At 51.7% G+C, this 18,085-nt stretch overlaps 1 protein-coding gene across 1 annotated transcript in view; it reads left to right on the forward strand.

The window, feature by feature from the left end:
- GCK (glucokinase) overlaps positions 1-18,085 on the forward strand; it is a 36,003-nt gene that overhangs the window by 13,152 nt on the left and 4,766 nt on the right. The window contains 5 exon segments of the mRNA NM_001287471.1: positions 13,394-13,556; positions 14,054-14,208; positions 15,325-15,444; positions 16,989-17,084; positions 17,291-17,390. Coding sequence (NP_001274400.1) covers positions 13,394-13,556; positions 14,054-14,208; positions 15,325-15,444; positions 16,989-17,084; positions 17,291-17,390 — 634 coding nt within the window.

Genomic DNA, 18,085 nt, shown 5'->3' on the forward strand with positions numbered 1-18,085 from the left:
TCCAGCTAAGCTGTTCCCGCCTGTCCATGGTCTGTGGGTGCCTTGACCTGTGGGCCATTTCTCTCTCTTCGCAAGGGGAGTCACTGGGTGCCTGCCCCAAACGCTGACTCTTGAGAGCCTTTCTCTCCATTTCTGCCTTCCATGGCCACCCTTGTGTGGGAGTGCTGCCTGGAAAATGCCCGTCTCCAGCTTGCACCAATGGGCCAAGTTGACCTGCCTGTGGACCAAGTGGGTGGGTTTTGACCCCTCCAGCAGCCAGACAGAGGGAAGGGCATCTGTGTGAGCTGAGGGGGGCACGGGGGCATTCGTGCAGGAGTGGTAGTGACAGGAGGGGTCTGAACCTCTTGCCCCTGCTTGAGCCTGATTGCAGACGCCCTCCTTCTGTCTTATGATGGATGGCTGTGGCATCTGCCCGATCTGATGACTTAGCAGCCCTGACATCACCCAGCTCAGGATGGGCAGTTCTGGCCATATGATCAGTCACTCAGTGCCCTGTGGTTAGATGCTCTGTCTCTATCGGGGCCCAGCGACAGACCAGGAGCTGCCTTTCAAGTGGTATTTGGTATTTGGTTCACCTGCTGCAGGTGGTGGGCCCTTGGTCCAGAGCCTGGGGTCCGGTCGGTGACACTCCTTTTGGGATTTATCACACTTCCCACAGTGTAACACCTCAAGTATCACAGCTGCCAGGTCACATGGCCTAAGAGTCAGGGCTGACTGTGGCCAACTGGCTCCAGAGCGCTTTCTTTCTCTGGCTCCACTTAACCTATCAGCCTTCTGTTTCATCCAATAAATAGGTTGGAACAGTATCGCCAAGTGCAAGAATATGCTGCTTCCAAAATCTGAAGAGGCTTATCAAGCACTACACACCTTTCTTAAGAGAAACAAGGCACGATCATTAGTTACTCACTTTAAAGCAGTTGTCCCTGGCATGTCCCAGACCACTGGGCCGCTGCAAATTTCACGGAGGTGGCAGCCCCTGAGGCTTTTCGAGATGTGTCTCACCATGAGACATCCATGATACTCGCCTCTTGTATCCAACTAGCATGATGTCCAACTGTCATCAATGTGGTGAGCTGATATAATGTTCTGGTCTGTGTAGACCAGATGGTTTAGGTCTCTTGGGACCATACTGTGATGGAGAGCAGGAGAATTCACAGGGTGAGGCCAGGTGTATGAGGGACGTGGTAAGACAAGGATGGAGGCAGATTCACATTTAGTAGAAGTCAAGCCACAGTCTAATCCCAGGGGGAGCTCTGGGTCATGAATGGCCTCGTGTGTGAGTCATCTCTCCTGAGGCCAGGTAGCCTTTGCCCTTCTATACTGGGCAGTCATTGGTTGGAGGCCCTGGTAGGAGGGTAGGTGCTGCCAGATTCAGCAAATTAAAATTCAGCAAATTAAAAAAAGATGCCCAGTTACATTTGAATTTCAGATAAACAGCAAATAAAATTGTAATATATGTCCCAAATATTGCAAGACATACTGTATTTTCTCTGCCAACCCTGGAGGCACATAACCTCCCAGGTATTTCTGGGCAGGATGACTTAATAGGTTGAAGGCGGGTCTTAGGAGAAGGGCCCAGCTGTGAGCTATTGGCAGCCAGCTGGAGCAGGTGGGGGCAGGTACAGTGCCTGTACAAGGGGATCATGGCAGCCTCCAACATCTACAACGTGATAGGTTGTGACATGAACAGGATTGCTATGTACTCCATACAATTACAGCCACCACTGAGCTCTTTAAGAGTTAAATAATTAGGCAATTGGTGTTTTGAATGTTTTATATTATGCAAAAGTCACTGGTGGGTTGCTATATATGAAGAGAGTTTTAGTGATATCTGGATAATTGGATGGAGTTTTTGGATGGGCATCATTTGCCTTTCATTTAAAACAAGAAATGTAGGCTCTTGCTGTTGTAAATTAGTTCTCTAAGATGTTTTCAAAGTGACTGTAAAGCTCATGAGTATAGTTCAACCATGCAGGGAATCCATGTGGGAAGCAGCAGCAGACCTAGCTTGACCAGTGGCATCATTAGACCTGGTGAAAGTCAGAGGGTGGGACAGAGGCCCAACTCCATCTGCAGGTGGTAGGGCCAGAGTGATAGGAGGACATGTGGCAGAGCCCCTCGTGCTGTGGTCACACAGTCCCTGCCAGAACCACAGCCTCTGCGAGGTGGCCTAGCTATGTCAGAGGACCAGGTCCTACGGAGCCTGGGGGCAGTGGCTGCAGCCTGTCTCTGCTCACTTCCTTCACTCAGGTCTTTCCCCCTGGACAGCCAGTTGTTAAACATTTTCCAGCTGGGTTTCCATAACCTTGAAAGGAGTGAAGTCCAGTTCCTGCCTCACCTCCTGTGGTCTTTCCTGAGCCACTCTGTTGAGGGTGATTACCAACATGTGCCCCACTGTCCCTTGCTTCCCCCTCTTCGGGCTTGCTCACATGAAGAAAAGCAGAATAACTTGTTAGTCCTCATGAGGCAATTATGGTCCATTAGGCTGTACCAGACACCCAACTAATGCTGAATTCATTGATAGGCTCATAATCTCACATAAAAAATAGTCTGGAGGTGGCTCCCATCCCCATACATGACAGCCTGATGTCAGACTCTGGGTCAGCCCCGCGGGTTGTCTTGTCCTCCCCCTCATGGCTGTCTGGGGTACCAACAGATCCAGTGATGCTCCAAATGCAAGAGGAGCGGGGCTTCCGCTTCCACATGTTCCCTAGCTGCCTCCCTCCTGTTGTCTCCAGAAGAGGATGGGGGTGAGGCCAGGCAAGTCCAAGCCCCAGTACTGGGTGTATTGCCACAAACGGAGGCTCTTTGAGTAAGAATGAAGGGGAACCGGGTGTGGGTGGTAAGAAACCATGTTTGCCCCCACCCCTAAGAGCACACATGTCCAGGGCACTGCCCAGGAGCAGGCCACCCACCTGACCAGGGCCAAGGCTCAGGACTTTTTATAGGCTCAGAAACTGAAATTGTGAATGAATCACTTATCTGAGATCAGGTAGGTAGCAAGTGTCCACCAGCTCCCTCTTCCTGTTCCAAGTGCCACGAGGGAGCTGGAACAAGGACTTCCAGGGTCACAGTTCCTACAAGGGAGAGGCCACTGCCCAGGGAGGCTTGAGGGTGAGGCAGCTCTCTCCAGGGGCCCCTGTCTCTTTCCATCTGTAATTGGGACCCCTGACTCTTCTACTTCATCTGTTACTCTTCTTTTTTTTAATGTTGATATAAAATACATGCAATGAAATTCACCTTTTTAATCAAGTTTACTTTTTTGTTTTGTTTTTATAGATATAATTTTTAAATATTTATTTATTCATTTGGCTGTACCAGGTCTTAGTTGTGGGATTTTCTTAAAAAAATTTTTTTATTTGTTTATTTTTGACTGCGCTGGGTCTTCATTGGGCTTCCCTGGTGGCTCAGATGGTAAAGAATCTTCCTGCAAAGCAGGAGACCCGGGTTCCATCCCTGGGTCAAGAAGATCTCCTGGAGAAGGGAATGGCAAACCACTGTGGTATTCTTGCCTGGAGAATCCCTGGACGGAGGAGCCTGGTGGGCTACAGTCCATGGGCTCTTCATTGCTGGGAGAGAGTTTTCTCCAGCTGTGGCAAGCAGGGGCCACTCTCTAGTTGCAGCGCTATGGGCTTCTCGCTGCAGAGCACGGGCTCTGGAATGCTCAGGCTTCAGCAGTTGCAGCGCGTGGGCTCAGTAGCTGTTGCTCAGGGAGTCTAGGGCGCAGGCTCAGCAGTTGCTGCTCACAGGCTCAGCTGCCCCACAACATGAGGGATCCTCCCGGACCAGGGATTGAACCCACGTCTCCTGCACTGGCAGGTGAACTCTTACCCACCGGACCACCAGAGAAGTCCCAGTTGTGGGATTTTCAATTTTCAGTTGTGGCGTGTGGGATCTAGTTCCCTAAACAGAGATCAGACCTGGGCCCCCTGCATTGGCAGCACGGAGTCTTAGCCACTGGACCACCAGGGAAATCCCTCAAGTTTGCTATTTTTTTTAAATGTTTAATTGAAGGATAATTGCTTTACAGGATTTTGTGGTTTTCTGTCATACATCAACATGAATCAGCCATAGGTGAAGCCATATTTGTGTATTTTCTGTACAATTTGTTTCTGCTTTTATCATTATTGATTGCTTTATTCTTAGGTTTACTTTATATTCTGTGTGTTGGTTTTTTTTTTTAAATACCTTTAGAGGAATGCGTTGCTCATTGATTTTTCATTTATTTTTTTTGTAAGTGAATTAAGGGTTCCTTTGAGTTTTGCATTAGCTATTTTTTAAATATAAATTTCTTTATTTTAATTGGAGGCTAATTACAATATTGTATTGGTTTTGCCATACGTCAACATGAATCTGCCACAGTGCTTTTGCTATTATCCGTACTTTTTATATTTGGTACACTCATGGTTATATATTTATAAAGGGGGGTGTAACCCAACTCAGATTTCCTCTTTAGCCCAAATGCTATTTACAACAGCCTGATTTCCTTTGTGTACTCTTCGAGTGCATTATTTCAAGTCACTATAAATATATGCATTTCTCCAAACGCCTCTGACTTTGTTCTGCTGGCCCCTCAATCTAGAATGTGCTTCTCTGCTGGCCATTTCCTGCTCATACATCAAGGACTGCAGGAAGAGGTCCTGAGAAACCCTGTTCTCCAGAGAACCCTCCTAGTCTCTCTCATGTTCCCTCAAGACTCTGCAGCTCTGCCAGTATCAGTTAGTATTTGCTATTTGCTTGTCTCTTCTGCCAGAGTGTAAGGTCCTTGAGAACTAAATACTAGTCATTTTCATAACCTTAGACTGAACACAAATTAGATGCTCAATAAATCTTAAATAAATGTGTGATTCAATCCCTTCCGAAGCTCTGTTCGGGTCATTGGTGCTTTCATTCTGAGTGTTAATTAGGGCAGATATAATTGCTGTAACCAATACCAAACAGGAAATGGATCTACAGAGCAGAATTGAGTTTGCTCCCATGTTAGCCCAGCATTATCCTGCCTCCTTTGGGCCCTGAATGATCCTGCAGCTGGCGGATGTGCAGGACACACCCTGTTCCTCACCCACTCTCTGTCCCGCTCCCTCCCATGGCCCCAGCCTTTAGGTTTCACCACAACATCTGGCCCCAGGCCTTCAGGCCCACCTGCTGTCAGAGGCAAGCACTCTGCAGGACAGACCTCTGTGGCCACTTCGGCTCCCCTCGCCACCCCCTCCCTCCTCCCCACCTCCCCTGGCTGAAGCTGAGGCCTCTGAACATCTCCATCATGGAAGCAGCTCCAGAGCTACTTCCTGACTCCCAGCATGTGCTTAACTCTGGAGGGACCCTCCCCATCTAGTCAGACTAATCTTCCAGCACACCTGGAGTTAGGCTGAGCTGGAGGGGAATCCTGGCTAAGTCACTGATGGTTGCTGTGTATCAGAAATCCCTTCACTCCCAGGAGCCCCAGCGTTCCCGCATTTAAAATGACTGCCCTGAGCTTGCCGGCCAGTTGTGATCCATGTAAGCATCTAGCACAGGAGCCGGCCTGTGGAAGGCGCTGGGTACTTGCCAGCAGTGGTTACCAAGGTCCCAGCCCACTCTGCTGTCTCTTGGCTCATCTCCCCCTTTCTCTGTCCCTGACATGGCCACACTACCTGATACCCTCTCATCACCAGGCCCCTGGTCTGCCCTTACACAAGGGCGCAGCCAGCCTCCAGTCGACCCTGCTGTAAGTGAACACCTGCAACACCATACTGACCTGCAGGCCCTGTTGTACCAGCTCAGGGAGTACCCACACTGTTGCCCAGCTGATGTGGAGGGCTGGCAGGCCAGTGGGGAAGGGGCTTGCAGGCGGGATTCTCCAGCTTCCAGCCTCACTTTCTTTCCCACGGAATATGGAGTCTGGTAATTTGACCCATTTAACTTTGAGCCTCCATCCTTCAGAGTCTGGGCCTCAGAGCCTCTGTGCAAAGAAAGCAGATAAGGCCCATCCTTTTTGTCTTTAACTTGATTTTTAAATACTACTTAATTAGTACAAATCCATTGCAGAAAACGCAGGACATATAGATAAACAAAGAGGAAAATAAAGTCACTCATATTTCCATGATCATGATAACTACTATTACTATTTTCCTGTATTTCCTCCCATGTGTATATCACATATACATGTATATGACAGGGTCTTCCATGATGTGGTTAAGACTCCAAGCCTCCACTTCAGAAGGCACATATTCAATCCCTGGTTGGGGAATTAAGATCCACATGCTGTATGGTGTGGCCTAAAATAAAGAGAGAGATTTAAATATATATATGAGGAAAATGGATTGTGTTATATTTTTAAACTGTTTTTCCTCTGTATTTGTCATCTATTCCTATGTGAAAAATTACCTCAACACTTAGCGGCTTGAAACAACAAAACTTTATCTCACAGCATTTCTGTGGGTCAGGAATCCAGGAGTGGCTCTGCTGGGAGGTTCTGGCTCAGCATCTCTCCTGAGGTTGCAGTCAGGATGTTGCCTGGGGCTGCATCATCTGAAGGCTCAACTGGGGCTGTTGGACCTGCTCCCAAGGTGGTTCACTCACCTGCCTGGCAGGTTGGAGATGCCCATTAGCAGGTGGCCTCAGTTTTTCTCAGTAGAAAAACTATCTACCTCCTGATAGAACCTGAGTGTCCTCATGACCTGGTGCTGGCTTTCCATAGAGTGAAGAAGCCAATAGAGAAAAGCAGAAGCTTCGTTGTCTTTGTTGGCCTAGCCTCTCATTTCACAGTCCATCATTTCTGCAACAGCTTATTAGTTACATAGGCTAGACCTATTCAGCATGGGTGGAGCCTACACAGCAGCTTGAATGCCAGATGTGAGGCTCACTGGAGGACGTTTCAGAAGGTAGCCCTCATGTTCTCTCCTTAAAAAAAAAATTATTTTGGGGGGCTTGCTGGGTCTTAGTTGGGGCATACAGGATACTCAATCCTCACCGTGGCATTCGGACTCTTAGCTATGGCATATGGGATCTAGTTCTCTGGCGAGGGATCAAACCCGGGCCCCCCCGCATAGGGAGCATGGCGTCTTAGCCACTGGACCACCAGGGAAGTCCCACATTCTGTTTAAACAAAATGTCATTAACATCATTCCATGCCAACAGAGGCAGATCAATCATCATTTTGCATATAAATGTAGCATAGTTTATGTAACCAGTTTCCTAAAGTTGGGTGTGTGGATTATGTCTCATTTTTTGATCCTATAAAGAGTAACCTGGAATATCCATCACCGGATTTGCTAGATTATTTCCTAGAGATAAATTAAAATGAAAATTAAATCATGCCTATCAATCAGCTCCTTGAGCAACCAAAGGATGAGGACACTGACTAGGACATAGGAGTCCTTCAGCACCTACTCTCTCTAATACCTCATATCTCTCTCTCTCCCATTAAGTCAGGAGCTCACTATGTGCTGAGACATCCTAGCCCATTGCTGGGCAGCTCTGTTGCTTTTATTTTTGAGAAAGTCTAAGCAGAGACCACATTCATCCAACATCCTCAGGACAACACTTGCAATACTGACCACTCTGTGTCCTGGGTATCCCCCAGGAGCCATGATTTTTGATGTCCTTCCTCTCCTGGCCTCTCTTCCCTGGACAGGTCTGTCATTTGCTACAGTGACTCTTGACTCCAGCCCAGTGCTGACCCTCTGGTGTCACTCCCTTACCTGAAAGGGAAGCGATGAGACAGGGCACACCTCCTGTGGTGGGAGCGCAGGAGAGCTGGCTGAGGCATGAGAGTCTGGCTCTGAAGGATTAACTAGTGTGGCCAAGTGGGGGTGTTGCCCTCATAGGTGCAAGGAGGAGGCCCAGGAAAGGGGTCTAGGGAAGGATGCTCACTGGTCAAACTGAAAGCCAGAGAGGGCCCCAGAAGTCCAACAAACCAGCAAGGGACCCGCTGATCTCTGCCCAGCCCTGTCCTCTCCAGCCTCCCAGAGGACAGGCCTGGGGGATTCTGATCCTCCTCTCAGGTGCTGTGAGCCTGGACCAATAGAAGGGCAGCTGCTCCTTGGTCTGGCCAGTCCAGAAGGCCAGTGTGGGGACTCCAAACCCAGGGATGAGTCCTGCCCACTCTCTGAAGACAGAGGCACAGAGCCAGGATCTGGTGGGACAGTAATCTGTCACATGTGGGTCTGGTGAAGCCCTTTTCGCTCTATTTTAGGAAAGAGATCAATCATGTCAAGAGCTTCCTTGGGGATGACCACACTGGCCATTGGCTGGAGAGCCTGGCATTCTACCCAGCCACCCGGCCCACTTGTGAGCTCTTGCTAATTTTAGCAGTGTTTGGCAGCTGCAGGCAGGTCCCACTAGACAAGTTCACTCCCAGGCAGGGAGCTGGGAGTGGGGAGGAGGGATGGTTCTCAAAGTGAGTGCTGGCCTGGACTTTGCAGACCCCAAACGCAAGAATGACCTTCTCCACCTTCTGAGGCAGGTTTTGATGATTTACAGTTGAAGACCTTTGATGAAAACAAGCATTTTCTACTTGGGCAGGGAGGAGGGGGCATAGCCCTGAGGTAAGGGTGGGGCCAGTCATCAGAGTGGTGCCCTGCCTCCACCTACTCCCCGACAGTTGCCCCACCTCTCCCCTTCCCACCTCCTGGCCCCCCTACCAGCCCCCAATTACCATCAACCCTCACCCCTAGCCCCTACCCCTGCCTCAGCCCAGGACTGAGCCTGGCTCTCAATGACCTAAACGATGTCTTAGGCACACCCCCCAACCCCTCATTCAACCCACCAGCCTGATTGGGCAAATGGCAGGGCATTGAGGGCACAGGAGAGGAGCCAAGAGTCTCAGGAGGTCTCTCATCCTCTGCACCCCAGTTTCACAAGGAGTCTTCCTTGCTCAGGTCCTCAGGTCAGGCCTCCCTGCCACCAGCCTGCCTCTCCCCTCCCAGGTGCAGTGTAGACCTCAGCGGAAAATTGGCCAGGGGTCCCCATGGTCCAAGACCAAGACCAGGTTCAGATTCTTCATCCGGCACAGGGTCAGGCCCTCAACAGCCCCTCCCGGCCTGCTGGATCTTTGATGTGCTTTCCTGACCTAGGCAGTGTGAAGACTGTCCACCCTGGACGCCCAAGGACTGAAGGGGACATAGACTGGTTCTGCTCCCTCTCCAGAAGATCTGGACAACAAATCTCCACTCCCGGGCTGAAGGCATGGGGTACCACTCCACAGCCCTTGTCATTCCTGACCCCACGCAGGCCTCCTTTGCCCTTTTGGCCCTGTCTGACCTGTGGCAGTAGGCAGAGTATTTTAGCAGCTGCCTGCTGAATGCTCTCTGCAGAAGCCCCGGGCAGCCTGAGTGGGCAGCTCTCTGCTCCATGGCCCATACCTGCACAGGTGGGCCCCTGACTTCCAGGCTACAGGCCAGCCCTGTGCCTCAGCAGGAAGGAGTGTCTCCACCTCCCCCCAAACCTACCTCTTGGCCCCTCAGAGAAGTGGCGATGGAAGCCACAAGGAGCCGGGCCCAGACAGCTTTGAACCTGGTAAGGGTCACTGTAAAGCCAGGTAAGTGGTCCCTGGGGCCACGGCTGGGACAGCAGAAGTGAGGAAGGGGCTGGACACCCTGGAAGGAGGCATGGAAGCTAGGCGGCAGCCGATCCCTCCACTGTCCAGCCTCTCTAGGAGGGGTCTCCGTGGACAGTGTCTTCTTGGGGACTTGCTCCTGGGCTGACAGTGCCAGACTGTCTGTTGTGCACTGGCCTCACAAATCCAACTGCTACTTGGCACCAATCTCTCCTTGACTAACAGACACACTGACATGCCAAGACCAGGTGGATTCCCCCAGCCCTACCCATGCCTCTCGGTCTGTGGGACCTCTCCTCCTAGTGCACAGCTATCAGTATGCATATAGTCTGTAAAGCCACAAGTCTGGATAAAGCCATTGGATGTATAGGTTGGAAGCAAAGTGGGAGGGGCCAAGTTGGTGGGCAGAGATGATGGGGGCTGGGTCTGTGGAACTTGGTTGAGGACAACTGCCCTCTTTATGCCATACTCGGCACTTTGGGACCCTACTTCCTTGGCTCAGGAAAGAAGGCAGGACATGCTGCAGGGCTTCCTTTTGATGGATGAGACAGGTGAAGGTGTGAGAGTGCCTCCCATCCCAGCATAGTACTGGGAGGGCCCCAGAGGGCCAGGGCATGGGACCCCTAGGCAAATGTTGAACACCCTGTGAGCTTTAGAGCCCATCCATTGCCCTGGAGGGCAGTGTGAGCCCCATGTGTGTCCAGCTGCAGCCACTGGATGGGTGTGTACACACAGAGGGTGATCCTGGGCCAGCTGCCACACACTCCTGGGGAAGCAGTTCCAAACATGCCAACCCGAGACCTGCCTTGAGAATCCCAGGAGAGCCAAGATGGGAGCACCCAGGAGAGCCAGAGGGCCGGGACACCAGAAGCCGGGATCCTGGGGGCCACGGCACTATCAGATGGCGGCGGTGGCCCTGCCTGGAGCATAGTAGAGTTGCTCAGGCAGGAGACCCCCCACACACACACCGTATTCGGGTGTAGTTGTGAGCCTTGATGCTGTGTCCTGTGACCTCTTGGTGAGCAAGAAGGGGTGCAGCTGTGGGGTGAGAGTGGGGGACAGGCTCTGTCTGTGACCTGGGGCACAGGTGGCTTCTTGGGGTTCCTCAGGCAACTCCCCACAGTCCCTAGGCTGCTCAACAAGACCTTTAAGCCAGAGTGCATGGACACCCAGCCTGGGCTCTGGGAAGGGCTGGGCAGCCCAGTGGGGTGGGGAGGGGAGGTGGGCTCAGCGCCACCCGGGCCAGCGCCTGGGTTCAATACCAGCTCTGAGCTGTCTAGATTTGTGGCTTTGGAAAGGAAGTAGGGGTAATAAAATGCTTGGGTCCCAGGGATTAAGCAGGAGATACCCTGGGCAGGGTCTGGGGATGTTCACAGGGGGGTCTGTGGGGCAGACCTCTTCCCTGTGACTTGAACCCCACCCATACCCCCTTGGACACACAGCCTTGAGAGCTGAGGGGACTGTGCAGTTAGGAGCACCTCCTCTCAGGGTTGCAGGCTGACTAAGTGTGGTGCCTGCAGATACTCAAGGAAGGGCTTTGTAGCCATCTTGGAGGATGCTCCCCACGGCCAGAGGGGAGGTCAGCTGGAGGCCCATGTCAGTCTGTGGCCTGCAGTGTTGGTCTGCAACCATGGAACCTTCCAGCCCCTTTCCAAACATGTGCCCACATGGGCCTGGACACAGAATGAAGCCACTGGGTCACAACCCCTCATGGGTTCAGGCTTATAGCTATGGGACAGGCTGCCATGATGGAAGGAGAGGGGATGAAACCCAGCGGGGCCTGAGGGCTGGACCTCTGCAGGATTAGCATTGCTTTTGATAAGAGCCCGTGACGTCACACAGTCCTGTTTGGGGAAAGATGCCAGGCAGCCCTTGGGTACCTGGCCTTGGGTGCTGGACCCATGCTGTGTGTTGGCTGCCTGTGGCCACCATCTAGAAGATGAGCAGATGCTAACACCTCCCCTTGTGCCAGGGATGTGAGGCAGCTTGTGTAGTATATTCAGCTCAGCGCCTGGCACACTGCAAGGATTTAGCAAATGTTAATGTTACTATTCCTTCTTGGCATGTTTTATGTTTGGAAGTGTGTGTGAGAGAGAGAGGGGGGTCCAAACTGTAGGCGTGGACCTCTGAGGACAGCCTGGATGGTTTCACAGAGCATGGGGCCTTCTCCAGAGCTGTGTCCTGTGAGAAGAGCCTTGGGGCAAGGGGCACCCCACCCCATGCCCAGAGCTGCAGAATAGCTTAGCAAACACTGGTGTCTGATTCTCTGTGCTTTGTTGTAGACTTTGTCAGCCCCATTCCTGTGTGAACTTCCATGGATTTAAGTTTTAAGCAAGGGGGTCTTGGTAAGAGAATTGGTTCCTAAGTAAGGATCTGTATCCATTAAGAATTCTTTGGGCTTTAGGAAATGAAACACCTGACTAACCATGGCCTTAAGTGATGAGTGCTTGTTTCCACAACTGGCACAGGGAGGTGTGTGGGTCCAGGGCTGACTCAGCATGTCAGGGCTCAGCTCACTTAGCCTCTCTTCACTGCCATCTATAATATGCTAATAGCCTTTTCTCTTCAGCCTTGTCTCCTCATGGTTCAGCATAGCTGCTAAAGTGCCGGTTATCACACCCTTATATAGTTGTGTATACAAAGTTGACAGGGCACTGACCTTCCCCAGAGGGCCCTCCTCCTGCTAAAAACAGGCTTCCCTTCACCTGTCATTGGCCAGAACTGGACCACATGCCCAACTATAAACCAAATCACCAGCTAAAACAGGACAGGATAACGGGGCTTGGCTTAGCCCAGTCATGGGATGTTGCCTCAGCCTGGTGAGGGGCTGTCTTCCTTTAAGGTGATAGCTTCCCAGTCTCCCAACAAAATGTGGGCTATCAAAGCTGAGGAAGAAGGAGCAAATAGCTGTGTCGTCTCCTTATTGGAATTCAGAGCATCTCCACCCCCGAGCTCACAAGGAAAACTGCCAGCAAAAGAGGCTGAGATTTTTGAAGAGTGGATCCATGGCTTTTATTTGAGTATCTGCCCTTTCTTTTTTGGTCCAAATATCCAGGGAATAAAAATGGCCTTTTCTGCATGAATACATGCTATTGTGCAAAGAAGGAAGGGCTGCCATACCACTGTCCACATGTAAGGTCAGAGCAGGGTCTCTGCTTTCTGGGGATTCATGGGCATGGGTACTGTGTTTACACCCAACCTCGTGCCACCACGAAGGGGTGTGGGAGGAGACCCTTGCCCAGGCTGTCCATGCTCATAGGAATGGTGACATTGAATCTATCTTTTATATATACGGACCCTTCCTCCCTCTAATGGCCTCAGCAACTTCCAGGCTGTGGACACCATGCTTTAGTCCAACAGACACCTCTAACTAACTGGTGTCACCTCTAACTGGTGCCTTGACTAACACTTAATGAAAATTTGCACCACTGGCTCATTTACTCCCTTAGCATAAACTCGTAGAGGTAGAATGATTGGATCTTTTAGACAATAATGCCAGCTGCCCATCGCCCTCCATACAGACTCCTCTAGCCTGTGTCTCACCCACTCTCCTGGTTAGAACCTCCCTCTTCCCCTGACCTGGATCAGGGGTACAAAGCGGGTGCTTCATCTGCCCTCTGCCCCTCGCCCCCAGGCTGCATTTATTTAGACGGGGTGTTGGAACGCCACTGTCTTAATTTTCCAACTGGTTTTAACTGCAGTAGTTTGAAATGATGGGTCATCCTGGACTCAGGGTGAGGGGGCAAAAGGAGACCCTCAGTGTGGGTGAGAAACACCCATTCTGCAGGTCCCCTCTCCCCAACTCTGCACAGCTCCTCTCCCACCCAACTGCTTTCCATCCCCCTCCCTGTGCAGGCGGAACAGATCCTGGCAGAGTTCCAGCTGCAGGAGGAGGACTTGAAGAAGGTGATGAGGCGAATGCAGAAGGAGATGGACCGAGGCCTGAGGCTGGAGACCCACGAGGAGGCCAGTGTGAAGATGCTGCCCACCTACGTGCGCTCCACTCCAGAGGGCTCAGGTACCGTGGCGCAGGACAGGGAGCCAGCGGGTCCTCAACCAGAGGCATCTGTCCCCTGGCTCCAGCAGCCCTGATTGTCCCTAGCAGCCCCAGCGTGCTGGGCCCCAGACACTAGCCTGTTCTTACTCTCGGCTCCATTGGCCCAGCCCTGGGGCCTTCAGGCTCATTCTGACCTCAGAGAAACTGGCTTTTTTCATTTCACAAGGAGAAAAATGGTTTCCTATAGTCATTTGGGGGACTCTCAGCCCAATCCTGAGTCTGGGCCATTTTCCTAGATCTTCGGGTGGGCTCTGGGCTTGGGGGGACTTCAGTCCAAGGCAAGGAATCCCTGCTGACTTACCCAGTTCACCTTTGACCCTTTGCACAGTTTACTCTGGGGTCTGGTACCAGGGGCCCCTCCGGTGCCCCCACCCATGCCTTTACCTCCTCTTCTCCAGTCTCAGGGGTCCTGCCAGGCAGTGCCCGTGAGACTGATGTACTTCTGTCTGTGGCTGCAGAAGTTGGGGACTTCCTCTCCCTGGACCTGGGTGGCACCAACTTCCGGGTGATGCTGGTGAAGGTGGGAGAAGGCGAGGCAGGACAGTGGAGTGTGAAGACCAAGCACCAGATGTACTCCATCCCCGAGGATGCCATGACGGGTACTGCTGAGATGGTGAGCACCCTGGGCTAGGGAACAAGGGGCTGGGGCGGGGGGTAGTGCAGGGACCAGGGTCAAGACCATCCAGGATCTTGGAGCTTGGCTAGTCCTGGTGTTAGGGCCTACCTGTTCATCAAGGGCAGGTGGCTGTGGGCCCAACTTCAGGGGGCCCTGCTACAGGAAGGGGAAGCAGCTGAGAGGCCTAGGTGGATGGCCATGGGGCATGGACCCAGCAAGTCGCACCACTGCCCAGTTTCCCAGAAGGATCAGAAACATGGTAGGGCAGTCAAGAGAACACTCTGGTCCAACAGGCTCACAGTCCATGCATACATTCTACTTCCTCCCCAAGTGGCTTTCCCTCACCCTCCACCAACACAGATGCCAGGGGGCATGACTGCAATGATAATATCTGCCCACGGGGAGGACTCAAGAAGGACCACAGAAGTAGAATGAGCCCTAGGGGAGGTGCTTGGAGCCAGAGCCAATTTCCTTGAGGCACAGGGTTTTAAGAGCCAATTTCCTTGAGGGACAGGCCATGGCAGCCTCGTCCTTGCCATACCCTGGAATGCTGCAGGACTGGGCGTGCATCAAGGAAGCAGGATAGTGTCGTTGCCTCCCTGGGCCTGGAACCCACTGGGGAGCTTAATCGATCAGCAGGCACTCAGTAATGCCCAGCTCTGTGGACAGGCCTATGTGAGTGGGGTGGTGGCCAGTCCTCGCAGGTCCAGGGGTTGGGCAGCCAGGACACTTGGAGGCAGCAAAGAACACTTTGAGTGTTGAAGCTAGAAACCATAGTTATAGCCAGGGATACACCTCTGTCCAAAGTCTGAGGCTGGATGCTGCTGGGTCCAGCAGGGAGGGCCAGACTGGCAGAGCACAGCTGGGCTGGGGACCAGGCCCATCGTCCTGGCATTGCCTGTCCTGAGGACTGCTGTCAGTGGGACTCTGGCATGGGGGTCGTGCCCAGGGCTTGCTTGAGTCCCGACAAGCAGTGGTGATAAGAAACAGGGAACTGAAGGCAGGTCCAGAGGCCATGCTTTCCAGGGGCCTATGGTTCAGCAAGGGCTGAGAAGCATCCTGGCACCAGGCTCGCCCTCTGCAGCTGATGGCCACCTTGGTGTTGTCTTCCAGCTCTTTGACTACATCTCTGAGTGCATCTCTGACTTCCTGGATAAGCATCAGATGAAGCATAAGAAGCTGCCCTTGGGCTTCACCTTCTCCTTTCCTGTGAGGCATGAAGACATCGACAAGGTAAGGCTAGGTGTGAGGTGGGCAGGGGTGGAGGTGGATGGATGGGTGGACAGGCACCCCAGAGAAAAGGGCCCATGAACTCTGCCCTAGGCTGCTTTCAAATGCAGCACCCCACATTGGGAAAGAGCCTTGGATTCAAACAAGCTCCGTCACTCACCTCCTGTGAGATTCTGGGAAAGAATCATAATGTTAGCTGACTCTTACTATTTGCCTCAAGCCTCCTCGCAACCCTATAAGGTATGCGTAACACCCCCATTACAGAGTAGGAAACGGAGGCATAGCAACTTGCCCACAGTGGGAAGTGGCAGCACTGGGGTTCAAACTCAGACAGCCAGGCTCCAACACACCAGCGTGTCATCACTATGCTGTACTTTCTGTTGGGGAGGTGGCAATGTCCCAAGGCTGCAGCTTTACCCTGCCTTCTGGCAGGTAAGTTAGCCTACCAGTTATACATGCCTCCACACATACACACACATATATAAATTATACACACACATAGACACATGTAAATTATGTGTATATATGTGCACAAGTTATGCATGTGAATCACATGTGTGCATATAAATTATACATGCATGCACTGCATGTGGTTAAATTACATGTGTATGCACTCATGCTGATTATACACATATAAACACATAAGTTATACATGCATATTTTTATACATAAATATATTATACATACATATATACACACACAGGTCAGTTATATATTTGTATATATCTACACATGTCAATTATACGTTCATATATACATGTAAATTATACACATCGAGTATATATACATATACACGTGTAAATTACACCTGCATATTTACACATGTCAATCATACCTACATGCGTATATGCATGTGATCATATATATTTATACACATCCACAGGTAAATGATACATACTCATCTACACACATTAATTATACAAATATATGTATGTGTGAATTATACATACATACCTATACACAATTATACATAACACATGAGACCTCTGGGTCAGAGAGAAAGCCAAAGTCGGTACTCCTGGCAGAAGCAGCTGTGGGAGCAACATCTTATGTTGGTTTTCCAATCCCCAGTCCCCACTGGACATTGGGGGCCGGATGGGACCTTCACACACAGGAGCTGCACACAGGAGAGGAGCCCTGATCTTACGTCGGCTGCTCCCCTCCGGACCTCCTCCTTACTCAGGGATAATGACTCTAGGCTTAACTATACAGGCATCCTTAAATTGGCTGGAACCTAGCTCTGCAGAAATTTGAGATATAGAGAATTGTCTCCAACACTTTCCAAAGTTATATGGCTGCTTTGAGCCTCAGTTTCCTCAGCTTTAAAGCGGGTACACATTGTACTTCCCTGGCGGTCCAGTGGCTAAGATCCCATGCTTCCAATGATCTCTGGTCGGGGAACTAAGAACTCACATGCTGAGCCGTGTGGCCAAAAATTTAAAATAAATAAATAAAGCGGGTGGACATCCCTGTGGTCCAAGTTAGCTCCCATACCTTCACACCTACCCCCAGCATCCCCAGTCACTGAGACCCTCCTCTCCCCACAGGGCATCCTTCTCAACTGGACCAAGGGCTTCAAGGCCTCGGGAGCAGAAGGCAACAACATTGTGGGGCTCCTGCGAGATGCCATCAAACGGAGAGGTGTAAGTGGCACCTGCACCTGCCCCTGTGACTGCCCTGGACGCTCCTCCCCCCACCTTAGGCCAGGATGCTAGCGAGGGCCTGCTGGGTGTCCCCTCAGGAAGGGGTCTCTGCCTCCTGTGCTTGGCTGGAATGGCTCGGAGCACGCTAAGCTGAGACCCCCACCCCCATCCAGCCCTGTCACCACTGTCTCTCCACCTCTTGGCAGGACTTTGAGATGGACGTGGTGGCGATGGTGAATGACACTGTGGCCACAATGATCTCCTGCTACTATGAAGACCGCCGGTGTGAGGTTGGCATGATTGTGGGTAAGGATGCACGCCCTGTCTGACCCAAGGGCCCCAGCCACCCAAAGACAGAGCTGAGGCTTCTCATCTACAGCAGGCTACACAGGGCCTTTGCACCAGTCACGGCCACCCAAGGTGCTGAAGCCCAGGGTGGTCTTGTGAGCAGCATGGGTGTCCCGAATGCACGTGCTATTTATTGGTAGCAAGCATTTCAACACTCGCAAGTCACTGCCTCAAATGGCACACCAGCTGCATGCATGTCCACCTGGCCCATCAGGATTTAATTAAATCACCTCATCTGGTAAATGGACCAACCTGGACAGATTTGTCCAAGTGGAAGAGGATAAACCTGAGTGGCGTCATCCCTTCCTGGACAGTCTTACCGCACCCCAGGGCAGCCGGCCGCTCTGCCAGAAATGAAGGCAGGTACCAGGAAAGGGGACAATGTGGGCCCCAGTGGGCCCTTCCCACCAACCGTGGGCCTTTCCCAGAAGTTCCCGAGGCCTTTACAGTGTTTACTGTAATGCTTGAATACACAGGCGTGTGGGTATTTCCCTGGACTCTCTGGGCCCTGGTTACCCAGAAAGGCAGCGTTAAGTTTGTTTGCTTCTACGGCCCCTTCAGAGTCAGCCCTGAGGGCTTCAGTATTCATGTTCTTACCATCTCTCTGCAACTGTATGAACATGTCCTAAGGGGCGGCCTGGTCGACTCTGCCT

Source organism: Ovis aries, chromosome 4 (genome assembly GCF_016772045.2).
Source record: "Ovis aries strain OAR_USU_Benz2616 breed Rambouillet chromosome 4, ARS-UI_Ramb_v3.0, whole genome shotgun sequence".
Lineage (NCBI taxonomy): Eukaryota > Metazoa > Chordata > Mammalia > Artiodactyla > Bovidae > Ovis > Ovis aries.